This window comes from Accipiter gentilis, chromosome 9, assembly GCF_929443795.1.
Source record: "Accipiter gentilis chromosome 9, bAccGen1.1, whole genome shotgun sequence".
In the NCBI taxonomy this organism is placed as follows: domain Eukaryota; kingdom Metazoa; phylum Chordata; class Aves; order Accipitriformes; family Accipitridae; genus Astur; species Astur gentilis.
In genome coordinates, this window is record NC_064888.1 from 12,300,594 (window position 1) to 12,321,595 (window position 21,002).

Here is a 21,002-nt window from a genome sequence, read left to right on the forward strand (position 1 = left end):
GATGATGGAAACATTAAAATATTGTGACACTGTGACAAAATGGGAAGAGTTGGCAATAGGTGGCACATACTCAAGATGGAATCTAAGTAGTAAGGCTGATAAGCCCAACTTAGCTATCCACAATGCATTTGAAAACTTTGGGACTTAACACAAGTCAGGCTTGCTCACAATTGTTAAGAGTGCCAGGTAAGAGCCTATGCCATGCTTTTCTCTAATGCTTGGATGTATGCCAGTTCAAAAACACAAACAAAAAAATCAAACCCACTGTATTGCCAGGACTTCTTTTCCAAATTCTTGACTTGCTTTTTCTTCCCAGGAGTAATCGTGCCTGTGTGCAGCTACAATAAACCTATTGATTATTTATCAGTATATTGCAGTTCCTTGTGTACTGGAACTAATGGGGTGACACCAGTGGATTTTTGTTGTGAAGCTGCAGTCTTACAGATTCTCCAGTGTTTAATAAAGATTGACGTGTGCATTGTTTGTTTGTTTTTTCCATTGGTGTCGCGAACAATGTGTCCTTTGCCTAGTGTGCTGCCTGTTTAAAAAAAGTAAAATTAAAAAATTGGAGAAACCTGCTATCTGGACACTTGCAAATCTGGCTGGTATAGACCAGGTGAATCCAGGAGTTACTGGGTGAGATCAGAAAGGCTTATTTTCATAGGAAAACTATCTACAGATATTTTTAACACCCTTCCTCCCTAACATCGCTGTTCCTCTAAGACAAACCTGTATCTAAAGGATAGAAATATTTTTTGAGTTTTTATTTTTGAAGTATATGAGTGAATAATATAAATAAAATTATTTTAAATGCTTTTTAGGATCAGTATTTTACAAATATACTGCAACCATGCAACTATTAGAAACGCAGGAGGCTAAGAAGTGGGGTTTTTTAGCTAGGACCAGTTCATAATAGCAGATGGCTTCCATAATTCCAGATACCAGTATCTGCAATGTGCAGTTCACATCATGTACTATAAACTATCAATACAGTTTCTTTAGATATCTTAAGTCAAATTCTCTTCCTGTTTTACAGATTAATAGAAATATGCATTTCCGTAATATCACCTTTGAACTAATGAAGTGGAAGTACAGATGAAAACAGTCTGGAGGAAGCTTGAAGTACAATACAGTTTCATTCAGTTTTGTAATTCTGAGGTAAGGTTAATGCATGCAAAATTTTATTTCAAGTATTTCAGGGTAAAAAGCATATGGTAAGCAGTCACCATATCTTTCTTACAAACATTTCTGAGCCTTCTTTTTTTATGCTAGTGGCAGTCTTTAATACCATGCTGAAACAGCTGCTTGATCTCCTCTCTGTCCGTGTTTCAGTTATGAAAAAAGACAAAACAGCCTCAACTACAGAGACATTTGTTGTAGAAAGATACATTGGAGAACAGTTACCATATCAGACAAATTTTATTTGGTACAATCTGTCTGGTCATGGTTGTTATTAATGCTTTAGTTGAAATACAAGGACTGGTAACACAACTGAGTGACATGTCTGCTGGGCATCTTGTCTCCCAGCACAGTGGTTGGTACAAAATGTTGTTATGCAGGGGTTTTTTATTATTACTGCTATTAATAAAATGTTATGGTTTTTTAAATACTAAATTCCACTGCCTTGATATCTTAAAGGCATTCCTGTGATTGATTATGAGTTATGGGGGCGTTTGGTTCATAGTTTGCTGCTTTGTGTTGTCTAAAGCTTTTTTTTCCTTTATGTAACCAAGAGGCTAAGTGGAATATTCCTGAAATGTTAGATTTCTGACATATTCGAGAGTTCTCTTCTGCAACACTAAATCTGTTTGAAAAACAGATAGTGAGCACTGGCCCTCCTGCATCTAGCTTCTCACTGTTCCAGTTTTGCTTAACCAGAGCTGAGGCAGTGTCCACATACAGTGGTTTTTAAGCTGTGATGCTGTTGGCCCTTCTCACTTTTTCCCATTTGTGTTAGAAATGGGGTCTCTGTAACAGGTGGGACAACTTCAGAGACTTAGACTAGCAGGTTTCACCAGTCGTCATCTGCTTGTTCTCAACAGAAGTTTGTGTCTCGGATTATGTTATCTTGCAGATTTTGGCCACTCTTACAAACAGATGTTGAACCCCTTTTCAAGAAAACAGAAACTTTACTTACAACAGGACTGTGCTTCTGACTTACAGAGATCAGCCAAGGAGTCTTGACATATATTTGACATTCATACATTTGTCTGACAGAGAGAAGCATGTACCCTCTTTTGGACGTGAAATTTTAAAGAAACAATTCCAAGGGAAAGATCAGCATTGAATTTGGCTAATGCATATTTTATCTTTAGCTGACTTATTGCTCAAAACCTGTAACTTTCTGTACACCGTAAACAAATTCACAAAGCTATAAAGTTGGAACTTATGTTGACAAGTGAAATATTTGTAGTCAATCTACACTACTTCAGGTGAGGAAGATTGCTGTCTGGTCTACATGCTGAATGCATGTCTTGATGATGTATGTTAGCTTCCTTCACCTTCCTATTTTACTCAGGTTATTTTATGCCTGACAAGACAAGAACACAGGCAAGTGCTATTTCTTCTCATTCAATCACATATTCCTAAAAAGATGTTGGATTAATTCAAAGGCCAGTTTTACTATGCATCTTGCAAACAAAGCAACAGTTAGCATAGATTTAAAATACTTGTGTCCTACTAAAAACTAAAGGACTTGGAGTCAGTGCTGAAAATTACAGGCTTTGTACTGCTCCAAAACCAAGAACTAATTTCTTCCTTTTTTTTCTTCCTGAGGAGAGGAGCAGTTCATTTCTCCTCCAATGAGAGAGACAGTTGAACAACAAATAGCAGTTCTCAAATTGTTTATCAATAGAGGACTTCGCAGATGAGCCACTGTCTTGAAAGATCACTCTTTTGTCTATTGGAAGAACAGTTTCTATTCTCAGGCTTGTAATTCCAAACAAAATTCAAAATTGAGATTAAGTGTTTGGGAAACATGCATAGTGATCGAAAACTGTATTTTAAGACCTATTTGTAGCATTAAATAGCTTCATTAAGCTATATGGTCTTCTGTGGACACTAGAACCACATCAGTCATTTAGAATAGTGATGAATACGCTGAAGTGAAAGGATAATCTGTGTCTGGGTAGATCTCAGGGTTTTATAGGATTAGAGAATGGTAGAGGGTAGAGAATGGGTCATCATAAAACAGTTTTTTCTTCACTCTGCCCTCTGTTCTCAATGATGCCACTCCCAAAGCATTTAGAGCTGATAAGTATTTAGAGAAGTAATGCTGTACGCTTTATTAATGAAAAATCTCACTCCTTTCATATAAGAGATTTGAGGGGAAGGGTAATGCTTGGAGATGCCATGTATAGGTGAGCTCTCTGAACAAAGAATATCAATAAAGGCTAATTAGTATGTCTTCTAGATACCATACATGTTTCCCTCTTAAGTGTCTTTCAGATGCTATCCTGATTTGAAATCAACTGAAAAATGGGTGGATGCTCTTCTGTTACAGAGAGGGGAAAAAGAGGAGGGCTTTTTTTGCTGATACTTCTTATTTCGCTGATACGGCTGGGTAAAACCTTTCTGGTGTCAAGTGGTAGGGCATAAGCATATACAGTTGGGTTGAGAACTCTGGATGCAGTATCTTTTTGAAAAGGGAAAACCAAAACAAACCCAACACCCTGTGTGTCCCCCTTCACAAGTTACCTTTTTTCCCCTTCTTGTCCACTGTTTTTTTAAATAGTAATACCGTTAGCAGTCACTGGGGGAAGGAGGTTGGTTTATGTTTTCCCTGTATGTAAGTAGCTGATCAGGCAAGAAATAAAATGGCAACACCACTCCACCATGAAATTTCCCTACCTTGATACAGCTTGCTCTGTTTTTACTAAGGATTATGGGCTTGTAAGTCAACAAGCACACAAATGGCAAGAAGGGAGCTTATCAGAACCAAATAAAAACAAGTCATTTTGCTGATCATTTGTGTTCCTATGTATGTTCTATCTCCTGTTTTCATACCTTTATACTTGAATTTCAATAGCAAGGTGACAAAGACAAAAAAATAACGTTACCAAGGCCAAAAGAGGGAAAAACTATAAATACTGGATGTGGACAGAGTGCATCGTCCTAGACGTTCATCAGACATGTTATGTACTTTCCAAGCGACAGATCCGTGGTGTATTTTATAGCCTGATCTGCTTTCAGGTGTCTTTTGAGCCCATTTATGATTTTGACACTCACAAAACCCTGTGAAAGTGAGTGCTTTCATTTTAAATGTTTGTTATATACAAAAGATGCATTTTGTTTGCATCTAAAACTGCTGCCTGATAATTTATTTATTAGTTCCTTGGTGGTATACAGAGAAAAAATGTGATTAAATCTCTCTGGTCATCTCCTCCATGTTAAGGTTGAATGAAGAGTATTATACATCTCTCAATTCCCAAGAAGGTTTATTTTAATCTTTCTTTAATATGGAATCTCTCTGTAATATGGCCCTTCATTGTACTTTTGCTAGTTCTACTCTATTTTTTGAGACAGTGTAAAATTTCCTTACATCTTAGTAGCGTAAATGTCTGTCTTTTTAATTGCAACTGTGAATTTGTGCAAGTCTTTAGCATTTCTAGTGTGATGGAACTACAGAAATACAGTTTAGTATATTATACCTAATCAATATAGCTATGTATGCTTAATTACCTTCTGCAACTGGTTTCCTGTATCATGTTGTCTCTTTATTTACCATAAAGATTTTGGTTGTATGATTATTTTGCTTTCTTTGGGGTATTGAAAACTGGATTTGGATGACCCCTCACCCCCCACCCCCCACCCCCCCCCGCCGTGCCTTAAATGTAAAATACTTCCTTAGTTTGACTTGCCTGCAGCAAGGCATCAGCTAGAGGGAGATTAAAGACCTCTAACTTACAACTACTGAACTGGTAATGGTAGTTGACAGTTTAGGAATAACTTCCTACTTTTCAGCTTCTAGTGTCTGTAGAGTTCTCATCTTTCTGTCTCCTTCCAAACCAGTGGAGGTAGAACCATCTCTTCTGTGAATGGAGCTTGTTTGTTCAGTAGCCAGGAACATGTGCCAAGTGTTTCAGAATGAAATCTGCCAGTGACGAGGTGGTGTTCCTGCAGTGGTTTTCTTATTAACCCTCAAGACTGTAAGATCTCCTCCATTCAGTTAGGAAGCAATTATTCTGTAAGGTTGGGTTAGCTGCCACTGAATTTCCTTGGTGGCAAACTATTTGCTAGGAGTTAATTCCATTACAAACAGGCAGAGCCACTTCAGGCTCAAACCACAAATGGGAAATGCAGGTCAGTGTGCTCAAAGCATTTTCCAGGAGTGGAGTAACCAGAAGTCTGTGTCGTCTTTTGAATCAGTTGATCAAAACAGGAAGCGCCAGTGATTCCACTCCAGAGCCGCTCTGTTCTGCGGCGTGCTGTCACATGTTTTGCTGGTAGTTTGACCAGTATCCTCCTAACAGTGCTCTCCTTACTTCCATTTGGCCTGGCTTAGCCCAGGTTGTTCCAGTAGTGTGACCATCTCGATCTCAGATGGCATAAAACAAGAGCATTCCCAATTGCTGGACCAGGATTGTCAAATTCAGAAAGGTGGAGTTAAGCTGTCCAAGAATCCCTTCATTTTACAGTTTTTATTTTGCCTCTGTCTGGCTCAGAAGTTCCTGTTGAAAGAGTATTGGGTAACATATCTCAAAGAAATTCGGGCAAGTTCCTATGTAGTAAGAAGAGGCTAAATTTTGTATTTTACTTTTGTCTGAGGATGGGAATTTTATGCGGTAAGATAGAGAACTAATTTAAGAACTTAGGGTGAGAAAAGTATACAGGAAATGCATTCACAGTACAATCTAAAGATGTTTGTATTGATAGGAATGTATTTTACAATCAGATTATTGTAACATGGATATGTAATTAGAAACATACCAGATTTTCTTTCTTTGCTTAATTGTTGACTTAATGTTTAGATTAAGAATGGTAAGATGTGGTTATTTACTGAACATTAATACAGGGATTGTTTTTGTTTGCTTTTCAAGAATTGCTTTTCTTCCCCCCCCCCCCCCCCCCCCCCCCCGCCTCGCCTTGAGGCAAAACCAAGCAGATAAATACTTTTTTCTGATGGTACTATTTTGAAGTAGTCTTAAGAAGTCAGTCATGGACTAGGTTCCCCTGAGCTAGGTTTAAAAGTTAACAATGTCCTTCTCCAGAGGTTCCAAGGTTATGATGTTATGATAAGTTTCATGAAATGTTATGTGAAATGTTTCTGAAGTGCTGTAATTGGTATGGAATTGCATGGAGATAAATCTAGGGATCCAGTTAAAATGTATTTCAAAATAATAAACGGGTACCTGTTAACAAAACCTAAGCTGGATTTAGATAAACGTCCTTGTATAATATCCTTAATCTTCATAAAAAACAGTGTGATAGACACTTGCTAGTTTTCTTCTAATCCAGGTATGTAATATCCTTTAAAAAAATTAAATGTGTACTATAGCCAAGTCTAGGTGAAGAGGGCATACTTCTATCACGTCCTTAAAATATGTATCTTTACCATTTACAACACACTACAGGAATTTCAGGATCTTCAGTAATAATTTGAATCTTTTAAAACTTAAGTGTTCTGCTCTGAAATTTTTCTTTGGTAAAATACCAATGGTGAAAAATAATCTGAATAATTAGGAAGTAAATAATCATTAATTGGTTAGTCATATGACACTTAATTTAAATATTTTGCCATTTTTGGAAAACAGGGAAATCTGTTAATACTGTAGAATGGAAGATAACTTGTTGATGGTACAAGTTAATTAAAAAAAAAACCAGTATTTTTTTCTTCAGTGTGCTTTGTCATGAACTGACTTGATGTGATACTGGAGTAGTTATTTCTAGTAATGTAATCCAAATATTAGGCTGGTGTGCTTGATATGTATAGGGAAGAACAGATGTAAAACATTGGCTCCACTACTGTGTGCAAGTGCACAAAGTCTTAAACTGTACACACCACTTAAAGTCTTAGGCTGCTAGTAAGTTTGCTAGTTATAGTTAGAAATAAGCAGAAGTTGCTTGGAAAATGAGTAAGAAACCAGAATAACAATATTCTGGTGGAAAAAGAAAAAAAAGATAGGTGAGGCAACTATATGCCAAAAAGTAGTAATACTTCAGTTGTATTTATTAATAACCTGAAGAGCAAGCTAACAGGAAAAAAGGGAAGATAAGGTAGTTTGAGGAAAAGTAAAGCAAGTTGTTGTGGTTTAACCCCAGCCAGCAGCAAAGCACCACACAGGCACTCGCTCACTCCCCCATCCCACCCCCACAGTGGGATGGGGGAGAGAATCGGCGGGGGGGGGAAGTACACAGCTTGAGAATGACTGGTGAAGCGAGGATGATGGAAAAAGTTACTTGAGCTCTTTAGTATGAATTTAGGGTAAGGAAAATGTAACTGTTTAGGTAGGATGAGATGTGGTCAAATACTTGCTTTAGGGAAGAAAAAGTGGGCCTTGCTGCTACATCCACCAGAACAAGCATTTTGGTTATACCAAAAAAGTCGGTCAAAGAAACTCTTTAAGACTCGATTTTGGAGTTCTAGAAAGCAGGCATTCTTTATTGTAGCGCTGGGTGCACGGGGGATTGCTCTACCTATCATGCACACCGTCAGGCCGAATTGTGTAGGTTAAGTACAACATGTTTTACATATTCACTAGATTTCTGAGAAATGTTATACATATTCATTAGTTTTCTGGGCAAGTATTAGCATATGTAAATGTCCTTTATGTAGGTGGATTGAAGGTCTCTAGTGGTTTTAAGGAGTCTTCTGGTGGTCTTCCATAGTCGTCTTCACTTGTTTGTTACTTGACTCTTCTTGGATGATTCTGTGCAGTGTGATCTTCTGTATGTTTGATATATCTTATCCTAAAGAATGCTCGTTAGAGTTTCTATTATCTATGCTTATATTTTGATGTAATTTATATGGATATTTTTAAGCTAAGTTACCCAAGAGGGTTAAAGTCCTTATCTTTTTCAGAAACTGCAAGGTTATCCAAAAGTAATTTCTCACTCATTTTGCAACATACAGAACTTCCATCCACTACTGATCAGTAAACAATCAGGCAAAGAAACGGCAAGGCCATTGTATTCAGAAAAACATCCTGCATCATTGGTGTTGCCAAAATGGGCAGTTTCCGTCACACATCACAAGGGTCAAAGAGAAAAAGTAGGAAAGCAAGTGAAATTGATAGGAGAAGGAGTATTTAGTATCATCTCTGTACCTTCTTAGTTTCCTTAGGTCTTAGTTCACTTGCTTTCTTAGAATATGGAGAGAAAAGCAAAGGTTTGAATGAAAAAAATTAAGGTTTTTCTTAGCTGGATGTGAAGTTTCATTTAATCTAAAAACCAGACTGCTACCTTGCATGTTGATGTTCTGCTTTTCTTAGCTCTACTGTGCAACAGTTGTTGAAAAACTTTTCTTTCTGAAGTTTATTTAAAATAACCTTTTAGCACTAAGAAGTGGTGTGATTGCTTGAATACTAATGGGATAGATACTAATAAAACTACTAAACTCTAAATATTGTAATCTCATTGGGCTTTTTAGTCATGCTTCTTGTGTGTATGTTTTGTTTTTAAATTTTGTGTGGAAAAAAAACCAGTATTGCTGTAGCACTTCAGTGCAGGGAAATAGGGGAATATAACTGTTAAAGTATAAACATTACCTTTGAACTCTGTCTTTGTCTACTTATTGAAAGATTACTGTGTTTGGATTGAGAAATGTCTTTGAAGCTATATTTGATGAAAGTACATTGTTTAAACTTAAGAGGAGTAGTTTGTGTATATGTGCATGCCATGTTGTTTCTGTAGTTATTTAACCAAGCGGATCTACAGTGTACTTAAGAGTTTAACTTTGGGTTGCATTAAAATGTATTTTCATCTCCGCAAAACTTGCAGAATACTAACAGAGTAAGATAAGCTCAGACACATATATCTAGAGTCCTGGAAATTTTTCCCAGAGAGATAATGCTTTCTTACATACTTCACAATTAAATATTAAGTATTGCAGATGAAAGTAGAAACTGAATGCAGCATAGAGCTAATTTTAGATTATTTGTACTGTGGAAGCACTTTCTTAATATACCCATCTAATTTAATATCTCCAGTATTTGCGAAATAACTCTGTGTGTGAGCATGTTATGCTTTATAGATAAGCATTTATCACTCTATGTTACTGAGAATAACTGAATACATTGCAGGTTCTATGTAAGATAATGAATGTTGTCATTACAAGATATTTACTTGCCAATGGATTTGGGGGTTTATTCTTTTTTTCCTTTCTTTTCCCTTTTTCTTTTTACTTTTTTTTTTCTCCCTCCTTTTCTGCTTGGGCCTATTGAAACTTTGTTAACCTGCTTGTATGTATGTATCGGAGTTCTCCTTGAAAGCTCTGGGAGTTACTAAGTGAGACTGCTTGTGAGGTTACTACCCCCAGCTGTCCACCTTGCTCTTTTGCTGGAGGTCATTGCCTCTGTGGCAGTATCAAGCAAGCACCAGCTCATCAGCCACTGCTGTTCCGAGCCTGGCATATTAATTTAAACTGCCATTGATTCTGGTTTAGGCTATGCTAGACTTGCCAGTGACAATACTTGCTCACTTCTCTTGCCCTTGCTGTGGAGGTGGTAACCTCCTACTGTTTTGTGTCTGGAGCTTATAACCTCGTAAAAATATCCCAACATGAGTTTCTAGGGCGAGTGTCGAGGCTCACAGATGACTGTGAGCAGAAAAGCTGTTAGCTGACTATTCATATAATTCAAAAGAGTTGTAAGAGAGGTTGAAAGGGCGCGTTTCAGCAATTTAAAGTTAGAAGGGCAATATAATTAATGCGAAGAACAAATATAACAGTTAAATGCAATTTGCAAAGTACATATCTAAAATTCTGTTTCTGTAGTAAGAACACTTTAAATAATAATTTCCCCTGCCATATCCATGTTTTAGAGGTGTGTAAAGGAGCAGCATCTACTACTTCATTTATTTGGCCTATCCAGCTATTAAATGACCTCTTTGGAAGACTGATGGCGTATGGCTCCTTTGAGAGTATCTGTATGTTATTTACAGGGATTTGCAAGAGCAGCTAGTCTGAGAGTTTCTCCTATAAGCAGAGTACGGTGTTTCTATGGGCATGGCAAGCAGGTGAGAAAAATGAGGATTAAGGCTTACCTTGCCAAGCAGCATTTTGTGTTAGCAAATCGTGATGGTGTTGAACTTGCCAGTCTTGTCTCTGCTGTTTGTATGCATTGAGCAAATACTGTTAAAGAAAGCTTTTTTCCTGCGCATTGCAATGAGAAGTGCTGAATTTGATGATTTTAAAATTATGTGGCTTATTTATGAAGTAACATTTGCAGGTACGTTTTTATCTCGTTCACAAAACGATGTATGAATTAATTTGGACAGCAGTTATCTTATGGGTAGCAGGAAAAAAGCATACGTCCATGTTGTCAGTTCTAAGCGTTTTGAGGGCAACAGCTTGCTTTTCGTCAAATGCTCCTCTGTTGGCCTTTTTTAATACCAGGTCACATGTCACTTGCTTTACAAGGGACACCATAGTGTCCTGGTCAGATACCAGTGGGAAAGGATTTGCAGTTACATAAGTAGGCAGCAGCGATTCCCATGTTTAAGGCTTCGCTACTAGCAGTGTGGAGGGGGGTTGCTTGTATTTTTGGCTGGGGGTTGTGTTGGTAAGTAATGCTTTCTGTCTGTGCTCAATAATTGAAACTGTCTTCCTTGCGTAAATATTAAAAAAAAAAAAAAAAAAAGGAAGGGGGGTTTAAGGTCTCCTTTCTGTTACTCTTTCCTAGAACTTACTTATTCTCTGCTCTGTTTGGAAATATATCCTTTAATAACTAAAATCATACCTGCAGCGTGAGCGTGAGGAGTGAAGGCTCTGTGAATAGCATTATCAAGTTGACTCTGTTGACCTTGGTGATTACTAATCTATGCAATCGGGTATTTCTGAGCCCTGTCAGCCTTGCTTGTTTAGCGTTTTATTTATTTTATTGGGTTTTACAAGTCTCGAATAGGGAAAGAGGATTTAAAGAGAAAAGCTGAAAAAAAGAAACCCAACCCCGTGTCTCTTCTTCAGGGGTAGAGGTCTTCTAGAGGGGAGCTGGCTTGCAGAGGGGGAAGACGGTATTCTTATGCTAATCCACGCTCTGGATAAGGAGCAAAGCGGCCGTGCAAACAATGGAAGTGGAGCCAGAAAGTCTGCTCGGCAGTCTAGCACGCCTGGAAAAGCATGTCAGGCAGGGCGCCTAGGGCTGCGCGGGGAGGGGAGAGCTCCGGCTGACTTCATGGGGCTGGCGGCTGGCCAGAAGGCTTGGAAAAACCTCACTACCTAGACAACCAGAATTGGGGGGGGGAGAGTGAGGGGAAGGAGGGGGGAGAGAAGTCGCTGCGGTCGACTCTGCGTGTTCAAAAAACCAGGCCCCCCCAAAACCCCCTTCAGTTGTCTCAGCTTCGTGGCTGCTATTTTCTTCTTTGTACCAAGACTGAAATTCAAGCGATCTGTTTTTTAAATAGTAGCCACTTTCTCTGAACAGCGTTCCGTGTGAGAGATGTGGATTTTAGCAACGTGCCCCTACTCAGGAATTAGCTTACACTACCCTCATGCGGGCAGAATGTTTGGATCAGAAAGTGTGCTGGAATCTGGAGCTTCAGGCTGGCCCAAGGATGGCGCTGGGGGGGGCTTTTGGGTTTTCTGTTCCTTGCTCCTCCTCTTGTAGGAGAAACCCGTGTCAGTGACATCGGGGAAAAAGCATGGGTTTGTGTAGTATGCTTTATTATTGATTAAATTCAGTAACCAGGAAAAGACAGGCTGTTTTACTTAGGCACCATGAAATGAAAAATACGCTCTGTAACCACCAAACAAAAACCCAGTTTCTGGAGAGCTCTTCATGAGTCACCTTTGCTTTGGAGAGAAAAAGTAGTTGTGAATTTCTTTGTGTAGATTGGGCAAAGGTTATAGGTTTAACAGAAACAGGCAAAGGCCATGGGATCTAAGTGTAATCAAAGCTTACCCTGTCAGGTTTTTGGTTAGGGGGGAGGAGGGGGGGCGTGTGTGACATAGATTAATGAACAATTGTCCTTAAATTACAAAAAAAATTACTGTAAGGTTGTGAAAACATTAATTAGTCGTCTTTATAGTGCTGAAAGGGATGTCGCACTTTAGAAACCCTTCCTATGAAAGCATTTGTACTTTTAAAGGCACTGGTCCTGATTTTAGTGTCCATTGTTCACTTTAAAAGAAAAAAAAAAGTGAGCAAATATATCTTCAGGATTGAGGCCCAGCTCTTTCCCTTTTTCAGCCTAGGTATATTGTTTGTATAAATTAGCTGTAATTCAGAGCCAAAATATGTGATAGGTCTTGTACATGGTATAGTATGACCATAATATTTGCAATAGTGATGTGTGAAATTTGTAACAATTTTAATGACTTCTCTTGCTGTTTAGTGAACAAAAGGCTTTCTTTAAGTAATTTTTTTGTGAACAAAATTTAAAAGGTTTAAGTTACGTTCCCCGTTTGGATTTGTTAGAGATGGAATGTATTACATGTGGAGACTTTTCTCCTTGTTCACATAGGCTGGTATGACAGTAAGGAACTAGCAAAAATGATAAATAGATAATAAAAACATTGAAGAATGATAGCTTCTGGGTAGAATAGCAGAAGTTGATGTCATTTATGATAGAAGGAGCATGGGTGTTCCTTTGCCAATTGTCTTAAGGGCAGAAGCTCTCAGCCAGCTAATCGCCAAAGTGATGGAGTTGAAAGAGTGGAAATGGGTCAAGATGAATAAAAATGTGTAGCAAAATCCTGTTTGAATATGTTCAAATGAGAGAATGTGTCATGTTTGTAACACACTAGGAAATGTCTGAATACCTGATGGCACTGGGAAAATAATTTTACTGAATTTCATTACTGTTAATTTAATGGCAGAAGCTTTGTAGCAGTTAGTTAATTGGATTCCAGAGTAACAGTAAGATGGGCATTCAGGAGTCCAATGAGTGGCGTCCCCAATTACCTAATTGTGCTGGGCATGGTAAAGAGCAGCTAGGCTTTAATTTCTTCATGGTTAACAACTTTGTTTATGAAGCAGACAGATATATCATAATTTTGTAGTTTGGCTTCTAAATTCTGCAGTAATGTACACACATTTGATATTTGCAAGCAGTGTGAAATCTTCCTTGCATAAGATTTCTGTTAGAGTATTCAAGGTAGATTTTGGTGACTTTTCTTCCTGCTGCTCAAAAATAAGAAGTCCTTTTTTAAGACTCTGAAGCCTCTTGCTGCAGAAAGCAGTTGTTAGGGGCTTGTGGTTTTTGAATGAACAAACCCACCATTGCAGTACCTGCATTATAAACGTGGTTATAAATGTCCTACAAATAGATAGGTTTTTCATTTCAGTCTTTTGAGAAGTGTGTAATATACACACACCCACAAACATGCTTCATTTAACATTTCAGATTTTGTAGCCGTTTATAGGAGAAAGAACATTGAAATAATTTACACAACCTCTTGGCTTTTAGATTTGTGCAGTCACTAATAGTTTTAAATCATTCTAATACAATCTGCAATTTAATGGAATTATTTTGTGAGCTTGCACAGATTAGTGCCTAAACAAATAGGGCCTTATTTGAAATAGTTTTTGTTGATGGCCATGCAACCAACTAGCTCGCAATAGCCAGCAGTCTTCTCTGTCAACTGTATGATTTCTTCATAGATTTTGGTGGTGGGTTTACCTGCGTTTTTAACTTAGCTTATTTGACAGCACTTAGCATAGCTAGTTCAGCTGTTTCACTATGAATCTGAAACTTTTATTTAAACTTTCTTCTTATTATGGAATTGATTAAATCTGACTATTTGACTTTGAATAAGCTAAAGTTAGCTATAGCTTTTTTTATGTTATGAATAACAAAATGGAGTTGTAAGGACTCTCCTGGAACAGAGTCTGCTCCTGTCATGTCACCTGCAGCTACATGAGATGGTGGCCTTTGTAAACTAAAGACTAATTAAGTTTTTGGATTCTATTTAGTTTAAAAATCTGCCCTAGAACCTTCTAATCAGTGGTTAGGAATTGTCTTCTAATTTCTGATCTAAATAAATTTTAATAGCTAATCCATACCTAGTTGTTGTGGAACCAGTAATTTTTGTTCAGGTTGAATAGCTGTCTGTCTTTCCTTGTGTTTATTCTTATGTTACATTTTCAAAGAGTAATCATCTCCCTGCCAACTTTCACTGTATTGATATTTTTCTTTCCTTTTTGTCTCCATTCATAGGGCTTTCCTGTTCTCCAGATAGTATTATCAGTCCTTCTAGGCATATGCTGAATTTATTAATCATGTTGTCTCTGCACTGTCCGTGTTTTACCATTTCCCCTGGGAAATTTCCCTAGGAAATCCTAGAGTTGTGTTTGTCTCTTTCTCCCAGCAACATCACATGGATGTCTCTGACGTTCTATAATCAGTCAGGGTACTTGAGTCCTTGGACGTAATCATCTCCTGTGCATGAACTCCTAGTCTATGTGAAGCAGAAAGGCTTCAGAGTTCCCAATATGCGTAACTTTCCCAATTTCATGCTCTTGTATTTTGTTCCATTTCTGTTACTTCAGTTCTTCATGTGATCAAAATCTTCCTGCAGAAAAACAACAGTCAACTGAATTGACAATTCATGTTTGTCAGCAAGTTTATCAAAGTTTTGCTTTTTGGGCTTAGTTCATTAATGAAAGGGGTAAGTATTCGTGAATCAAGCTGACTGAAGAATGAAGGTCCTTGAATGTCATTTGAACTACACTAGTAATCTCTGTTCTTGAAACTACTTGTTGTCTGCCCTGTAGTGAATCCTTTACTGTTCTTACAATCCCTCTTTTCTTCATCCAAATTAATAATTTTCTTTGTGGCATCATATCAGGGTTTTTTAAGCTGTAATAGAAAAGTTGTTGTTGCATACTGGCTTAGACTGACAGTCCAATTTATCTCTGGCATTCTGTTCCACCTTGAAGTTGTGTTCAAAACTGTACATGTGATTGAGGTAATATGCTTACGGTTACTTAAGTCACTTCTTGCCCCCATTACATGTAGGAGAAACATCTAATATTTTTCAGTTTTGCTTTGGCAAATACATTTACTTGGTATTGTATGTACTGCTGCAAATGTTTTGAAACATCTTGTCTGTTGAAATGGATTTAATATTCAAATTGTTATGAAGTCTGAGATTGACGTTTCTTTTTTCATGTGTTCCCCTTTTACAATACTGTCTTTGTTCTTATGTTCAGTGCTATCATTCTTTATTGAAATTTGGGACAGTGCAGCTCATTTGGTTTGGGGATCATGCTGTTAAAAATATCACAGAACCACATCTAAAGAACTGCTACCACTGAACTCCCTGCTTTCAGAATCGTTTTGGACCATATGACAAATCTTGCACACTTCAGCTGCGTGTATTTGGAGTCATATGGAGTGTAGGGCTAGGCTGCCATGATAGTGCCATGAATTCACAGCTGAATTCCAGTTCAGAAAAAAACCCACACAGTTTTAATAACAAAAGCATTTTCTTCAATAAACTGTTTTTCGGAAGGATAATAAATTACACTGTAGACAAATAGGGCAGTACAACTGATGAATAAATTACTTTTTAACAGATTATGGTTGAATGTTTCTTCATGGCTACGATAGAAAAAAAAGAAAAACAGAGATTGAGGACTTTGAAATCAGCTGATTGGCTTATGGGTTTGAATTTCTTCAGCATCGCTCTGTTGGCAGAGTAGCATTCCAGGTGTTAATTGGTGCTTTAATGCATTTGAAGTAGTCATTTAGTTGTGTCATTTTACACTGTTAATATCAGGCAGGTTTTGGAGAAATTCCAGCCATTGCTTACTTTAGTGTGCCTTAGCAGGGCTGCCAGTCTTCCTCTTTAATGGGAATCCAGAAATGGCTCAGAAAAGGTGTCATTGCAGCCTCTTCAGTTTTGCCAAATGTATTTTTTTGTTTTTGTGGTTTGTTCTGTGTTTAGTGAAAGATATTCTCATACAAAGGTCATAACTACCTCATTTTGGGGTGTGGCATTTGTTAGAAGCACTAGAACTAGTCTGTTCCCTAAAACTTTTTTTTAAGCTGTGAAACTACATAGCTATATCAGAGTGCCAGCTGAGTACGAGCTGATTTTTAGGAACAAAATGTTGTCAAACGGTTTCCCTTTCTGCAAAAGAGCAACATAGGCTATTAGAGAACTAATTATCTTAGTTTGTTTAGTTCAGAAACTTAGGTGAGAAAAAGGAAGAACAGTTCAAAGGATGGGTAAAAAGTGCCTAGGATCTCTTCTGATAGCTGTGGCAGGAAAGTTCTGCTGAATTTTACTGTGGTGACTGAAAAAACTGCCTCAATCCATCCACGTCATGTTTTGGACACAGCTTTGTTGCTTCTGTGGTGTGGGCAGTAGAATAGGGCATGTGTCCACACTGCCGTTCACATAGTTCATATTGGGACATTTTATTGTAAATCGCTAGTTTTTCATCGGTGCCTTAAGCTCACCTGCCCAACGGTGAAACGTTACCGTCAGTGCTGTGGGCGCAGCGAGGCTGGTGAGTGCTTGTCTGCCCAAGCCGTGCAGGCAGCGGCAGGGCTTTCCTGGCGAAGAGCAAACTTTGACACTGACAGTAGCAGCGGCAGCAAGGTAACTCAGGTAACAGTATTAAGGCATCGTATGTGCATTTCAGGGGAAGAGAAGGGAATTGCAGCCTTGCTGCGTTTTACTTTACATTTTTGAGATTCTTTTAAATGCTGATAAGCCTTCTCAAATTAGAATGATTTTTAAATGGGGAATTGTAACAGAACTTGTTCTCAGTGTCATTTTTATTACATGTTTTTATACATACTTACATTTTAATACATACGTATCCGTGAAAAATGAAATATTAATGAAAGGAAGATTCAGGTACAAAATACTGGTTCTAAGTGGAGAGCGTTATATTCTTGAATAGGCTTGGACAACGTTTTTGAAAGCTACCTTAAATTGTCTCACTGAACAAAAATCACCATGAAATTGGAAGCGAGTTGCATTAAAATGTTCTTCTTTTCTCATTTCTTCTTGAGTTTTTGATAACATACTGCGTAGTACAGTGGTAAATACACGTTGCACGTTAAGTTCCTGTGCCAGTGTGCTCTCTTACCCTGAGCGAGATCACCAGTTTCTGAAAGTTTAAAACACTCCTGCTCTTGAAATGCGGAGGAGTGAGCATAGGTAGTAGTCCTTACTGAAGCTTGCATGCAGAAGACGGACAGAAATTATTTGTAAATGTACTTTAAACAGACTATTAGTGGGTGTATTTCCTCAATGGACTGCAAAAATAATACTGTAAATAAAGCCTTTGTTGTTTTACTACATACAAGCTGTTGGAAGTTTTCGCCTTCCACATGTTTTATTGAGGACTGAAGTTCATCGTAGTTGAAACATGGAATAAAGCACTAATACTTCCAGACTTCCATTGCTGGCCTGATGTTTTTATAGCTAGAAAGATGTTCCCTGTCAGCTGTTGGAATTGGTCCTCTTTCTTGTGATTAGGAAGCGCTTAAAGAGATCAAATATTTTTGTTACCGTGCTGCTTTTACCTCTGCCTCGCCAGGAAGTTTCTTCTGAAGTTTCGAGCGCCTGGGACATCCACGAAGCGTGGTGGTGGTGGTGGTGGTGGTGGTGGTGGTGGTCCGTGTCCTCCCCGCCGTCACCTGGCAGTCGTCGCAGCGGGGCCGCGGCGGCCGGGGAGCATGGCCGGCGGCCGGCAGGCGCCCGGCCCAGCGCTCGCCCCCGGCTTCCTCTGGCGCGGAGGCACTTTGTCGCTTCGTTAGGGAGAAGTCAGGGACGTGTGAAAAGTAGGCCAGGGGTCGGGGCGGCCTGCCCCAGCCCCGCCGAAATTGGAAGTGACGGACACCTCCCGGCTCGGCTGCTAATTTGCCTCCATGTTAAATGCCTCCGAAGCACTAATTAAAATGAAAAGTTCTTGGGTCTCACCGACAGACAGATTGAGTTATTGATGGTGGAAGCGGCCACCAACAGTAATTGCAGCCCATCCCTGAGCGAACGCCAGTTTTGGCATTCATGAGCAGCGCCAGGCTGACAGGGGTCAGGGGGGTCAAGCCCACCGAAACAAGAGGCCGAGGAAAGGCAAAATCAGCCCTCTGTTCGTCTTTGTGCAACGTCGCTTTTGTTGCGATTAACTATTTAGGTGTTCGAGCTGCTTTTTAGTCCTTTGAGGCCCAATTATGCTTCCCTTGTGAATCACTGCGGAAAGTTCGTTAAGCAGAACGTGACCACGGCTACTGCAGTCTGAAAAAGTAACTTCTTATTCAATTTGTCTGTCTTGGCTCTGTGTTTGTCTACTGGATGAGTAGACCTATATTTTATTTTTGGAGCAAATGGCATGTGTATATAGTAGCATAATTTTTCAGGAGGGGTTAATTTGCACAAAACCTGTGAATCCAGAAGGATATCAGGATTTTGAATTGGAGTTAACATAGATTAATAATAAAAGTTCATTGGTCTTGTGAACTGAGCTAACTTTCTCTTCTCCACAAAGCGCTATATAACATAGCAGTCTGTAGGAAGAGGGACTGGAATATAGTTCATGCTAAGTGAGAAATTAATTTCTTCATTCAAATGTTAAGTGAGATTGTGCTTCTTTTTTTTTTTAACACATAGCACTATCTAGAAGACAAAAGTAACACTAAGTATATTAGGTAACTAAACTATTTTAATACAAATTTAGCTTTCATCCAGCAGAGGGGCTGGGTTTTTACTGCAATAAAGCTTTTCTGCAAGCATTTTCCAACTGGTGGCTCAACATGGTGTTGCTTTTTTCCCCTGCAATATTATAAGAAGTTACCACTGAGTTTCATTTTTAAGAAAAATAGTAAGTATAGATTTAATTTCTGTAAAGACAATGGTTTTCAAACAGATTTACTTTTACATCTTAATCTGTTGAATACTACCTATGATAGCTGTGTGTGAGTCTAAAATATATGGCTGTGACTAGTGAGTTAACATATCTAATATTTTTTACAGGAATGCAAAAACATTCCTGTGTGTTGTTACCAAAAATGTATATTTCAGAAGAACCCTGCTATTCAGTTGCATAGTAAATATGGCTAATGTTTTCAGTTATTAATCTTAGTAAACATATGCATTTGTAATTATTTTTTGCAGCCATATGGTTAGGATCAGTGTGATGAAAAATCTTGATGGTTTTCTCTTGTTTCAGAAATGCAAGCAGTTTCATAACACTTTGTTTTACTGTATCTTTCAGGAAACGAAGTTGGAAAGTTACAAAAGCATCTTTGCAGTCAAGCACCAAACCTTGTATTAGGCTTTACCAAACAGACTAAGCTTAACATTTGTCAAGCAGAAGGGCCAGTTGCCTTGCACAGGAAGGATTAGAAGTGAACAATGACTCGATTGAGAGTTTATGAGCGATTGCTTGGAGCCTATCTGCTTATCATTCTCCATGTTCAAGGTAAATATGTACTAACTGAAATAAGTTTATATTTTTCATCTGTAACTGGGTTGTGTGTATTCCAGTGGTTGGGGTAGGGTTTTTTCGTTTGGGGTTTGGTTTTTTTGTTTTGGTTTGGTTTGTTGGTTTTGTTTTTTTTAATTTTGCAGGCAGGTGGCTTATCTGCCTGACATGTCATATAGCCACTTCCCTAAAAAGAAGGACATTATAGTGGCCATGTGTCCTGGTTTCAGCTGGGGTAGAGTTAATTTTCTTTCTAGTAGCTGGTATAGTGTTATGTTTTGGATTTAGTATGAGAAGAATGTTGATAACACACTGATGTTTTCAGTTGTTGGTAAGTAATGTTTAGTCTAAAGTCAAGGATTTTTCAGCTTCTCATGCTCAGCCAGCAAGAAGGCTGGAGGGGCACGAGAAGTTGGGAGGGGACACAGCCAGGACAGCTGACCCAAACTGGCCAAAGGGATTTTCCATACTATGTGACATCATGCTCAGCATATAAACTGGGGGGAGCTGGGCAGGGTGGGGGGTGGGGATCACTGCTTGGGAACTAACTGGGCATCAGTCAGCGAGTGGTGAGCAGTTGCATTGTGTGTCACTTGTTTTGTGAAAAGAATTCCAATTCTTTTATTGTTGTCATTATTATCATTATTATTTTCTTCCTTTCTGTTCTTTTAAACTGTTCTTATCTCAACCCATGTGTTTTACCTTTTTTTTTTTTTTTTTTTTTTTTTTTTTTTTTTTTTCCTTGATTCTCTCCCCCATCCTACTGAGGGTCATGGGGAACCGAGTGAGTGACTGCATGGTCCTTAGTTGCTGGCTGGGGTTAAACCACGACATCATATATTGTTGTAGCATACATTATAGATTAGGTCTATTTTAGCAAATGCTTAAGTGGAGACAATACCAGAAGTGCATAGTACACTGTGATGCAAGTTATATGAGCAGCAGAATTGAAGGTTTGACTTTCTGAATTTCAGTTTCCTGTATGTGTGCATCTTTGATCCCTTTAAACTTGACACACTGAAGAAATTGCTGTGTGCAGTACCCTGTGCCTTCTAGTGCTCCCATCAGTCATGAGATAGTGTGGTGTAACTAATCTAAATAAACTTGTTATGCCTACTCGATGGGCCAAGATGAGGCTATGGGATGTTCACAATAGCCTGGTTTTCAGTTAGTGAAGATACTTGTTTGTACATCTGTTGTCTTTCCAGCTACCAGTTGTGAAAAACTTCTGGAAACCCAGTTGTCATTAGAACTTCAACTCCTCTGTCAAATTGGGTTGAATTAAAAAGAAAAGTATTGGGAACCAGCCAATGTCAATATCTCATGCTCTATCAGGAACTGAAGCTTAAGTATAAAGATTATAACTGGCTTGTGGAAAAATCCATCTTATTATTATTTCCCTACTCCTTATTAGCAACTGTACCTGGTAGGTCTGATTCTGTAACTGCTTGTAGTTCAGAGAAG

General features: G+C 38.5%; 1 protein-coding gene across 5 annotated transcripts in view; it reads left to right on the top strand.

Annotated features, from left to right (window-relative positions):
- Positions 1-21,002, top strand: part of BMPR1A (bone morphogenetic protein receptor type 1A) — an 85,272-nt gene that overhangs the window by 39,708 nt on the left and 24,562 nt on the right. For 2 of the 5 annotated variants that reach the window (XM_049810117.1, XM_049810116.1), the window contains 2 exons: positions 1,037-1,158; positions 19,329-19,535. In XM_049810117.1, coding sequence (XP_049666074.1) covers positions 19,469-19,535 — 67 coding nt within the window. In that variant the 5' untranslated portion in view covers positions 1,037-1,158; positions 19,329-19,468. Of the gene's footprint in view, positions 1-1,036; positions 1,159-16,586; positions 16,715-19,328; positions 19,536-21,002 lie in introns of those variants that run through there. The other 3 variants (XM_049810119.1, XM_049810118.1, XM_049810121.1) reach the window with 3 other exon arrangements.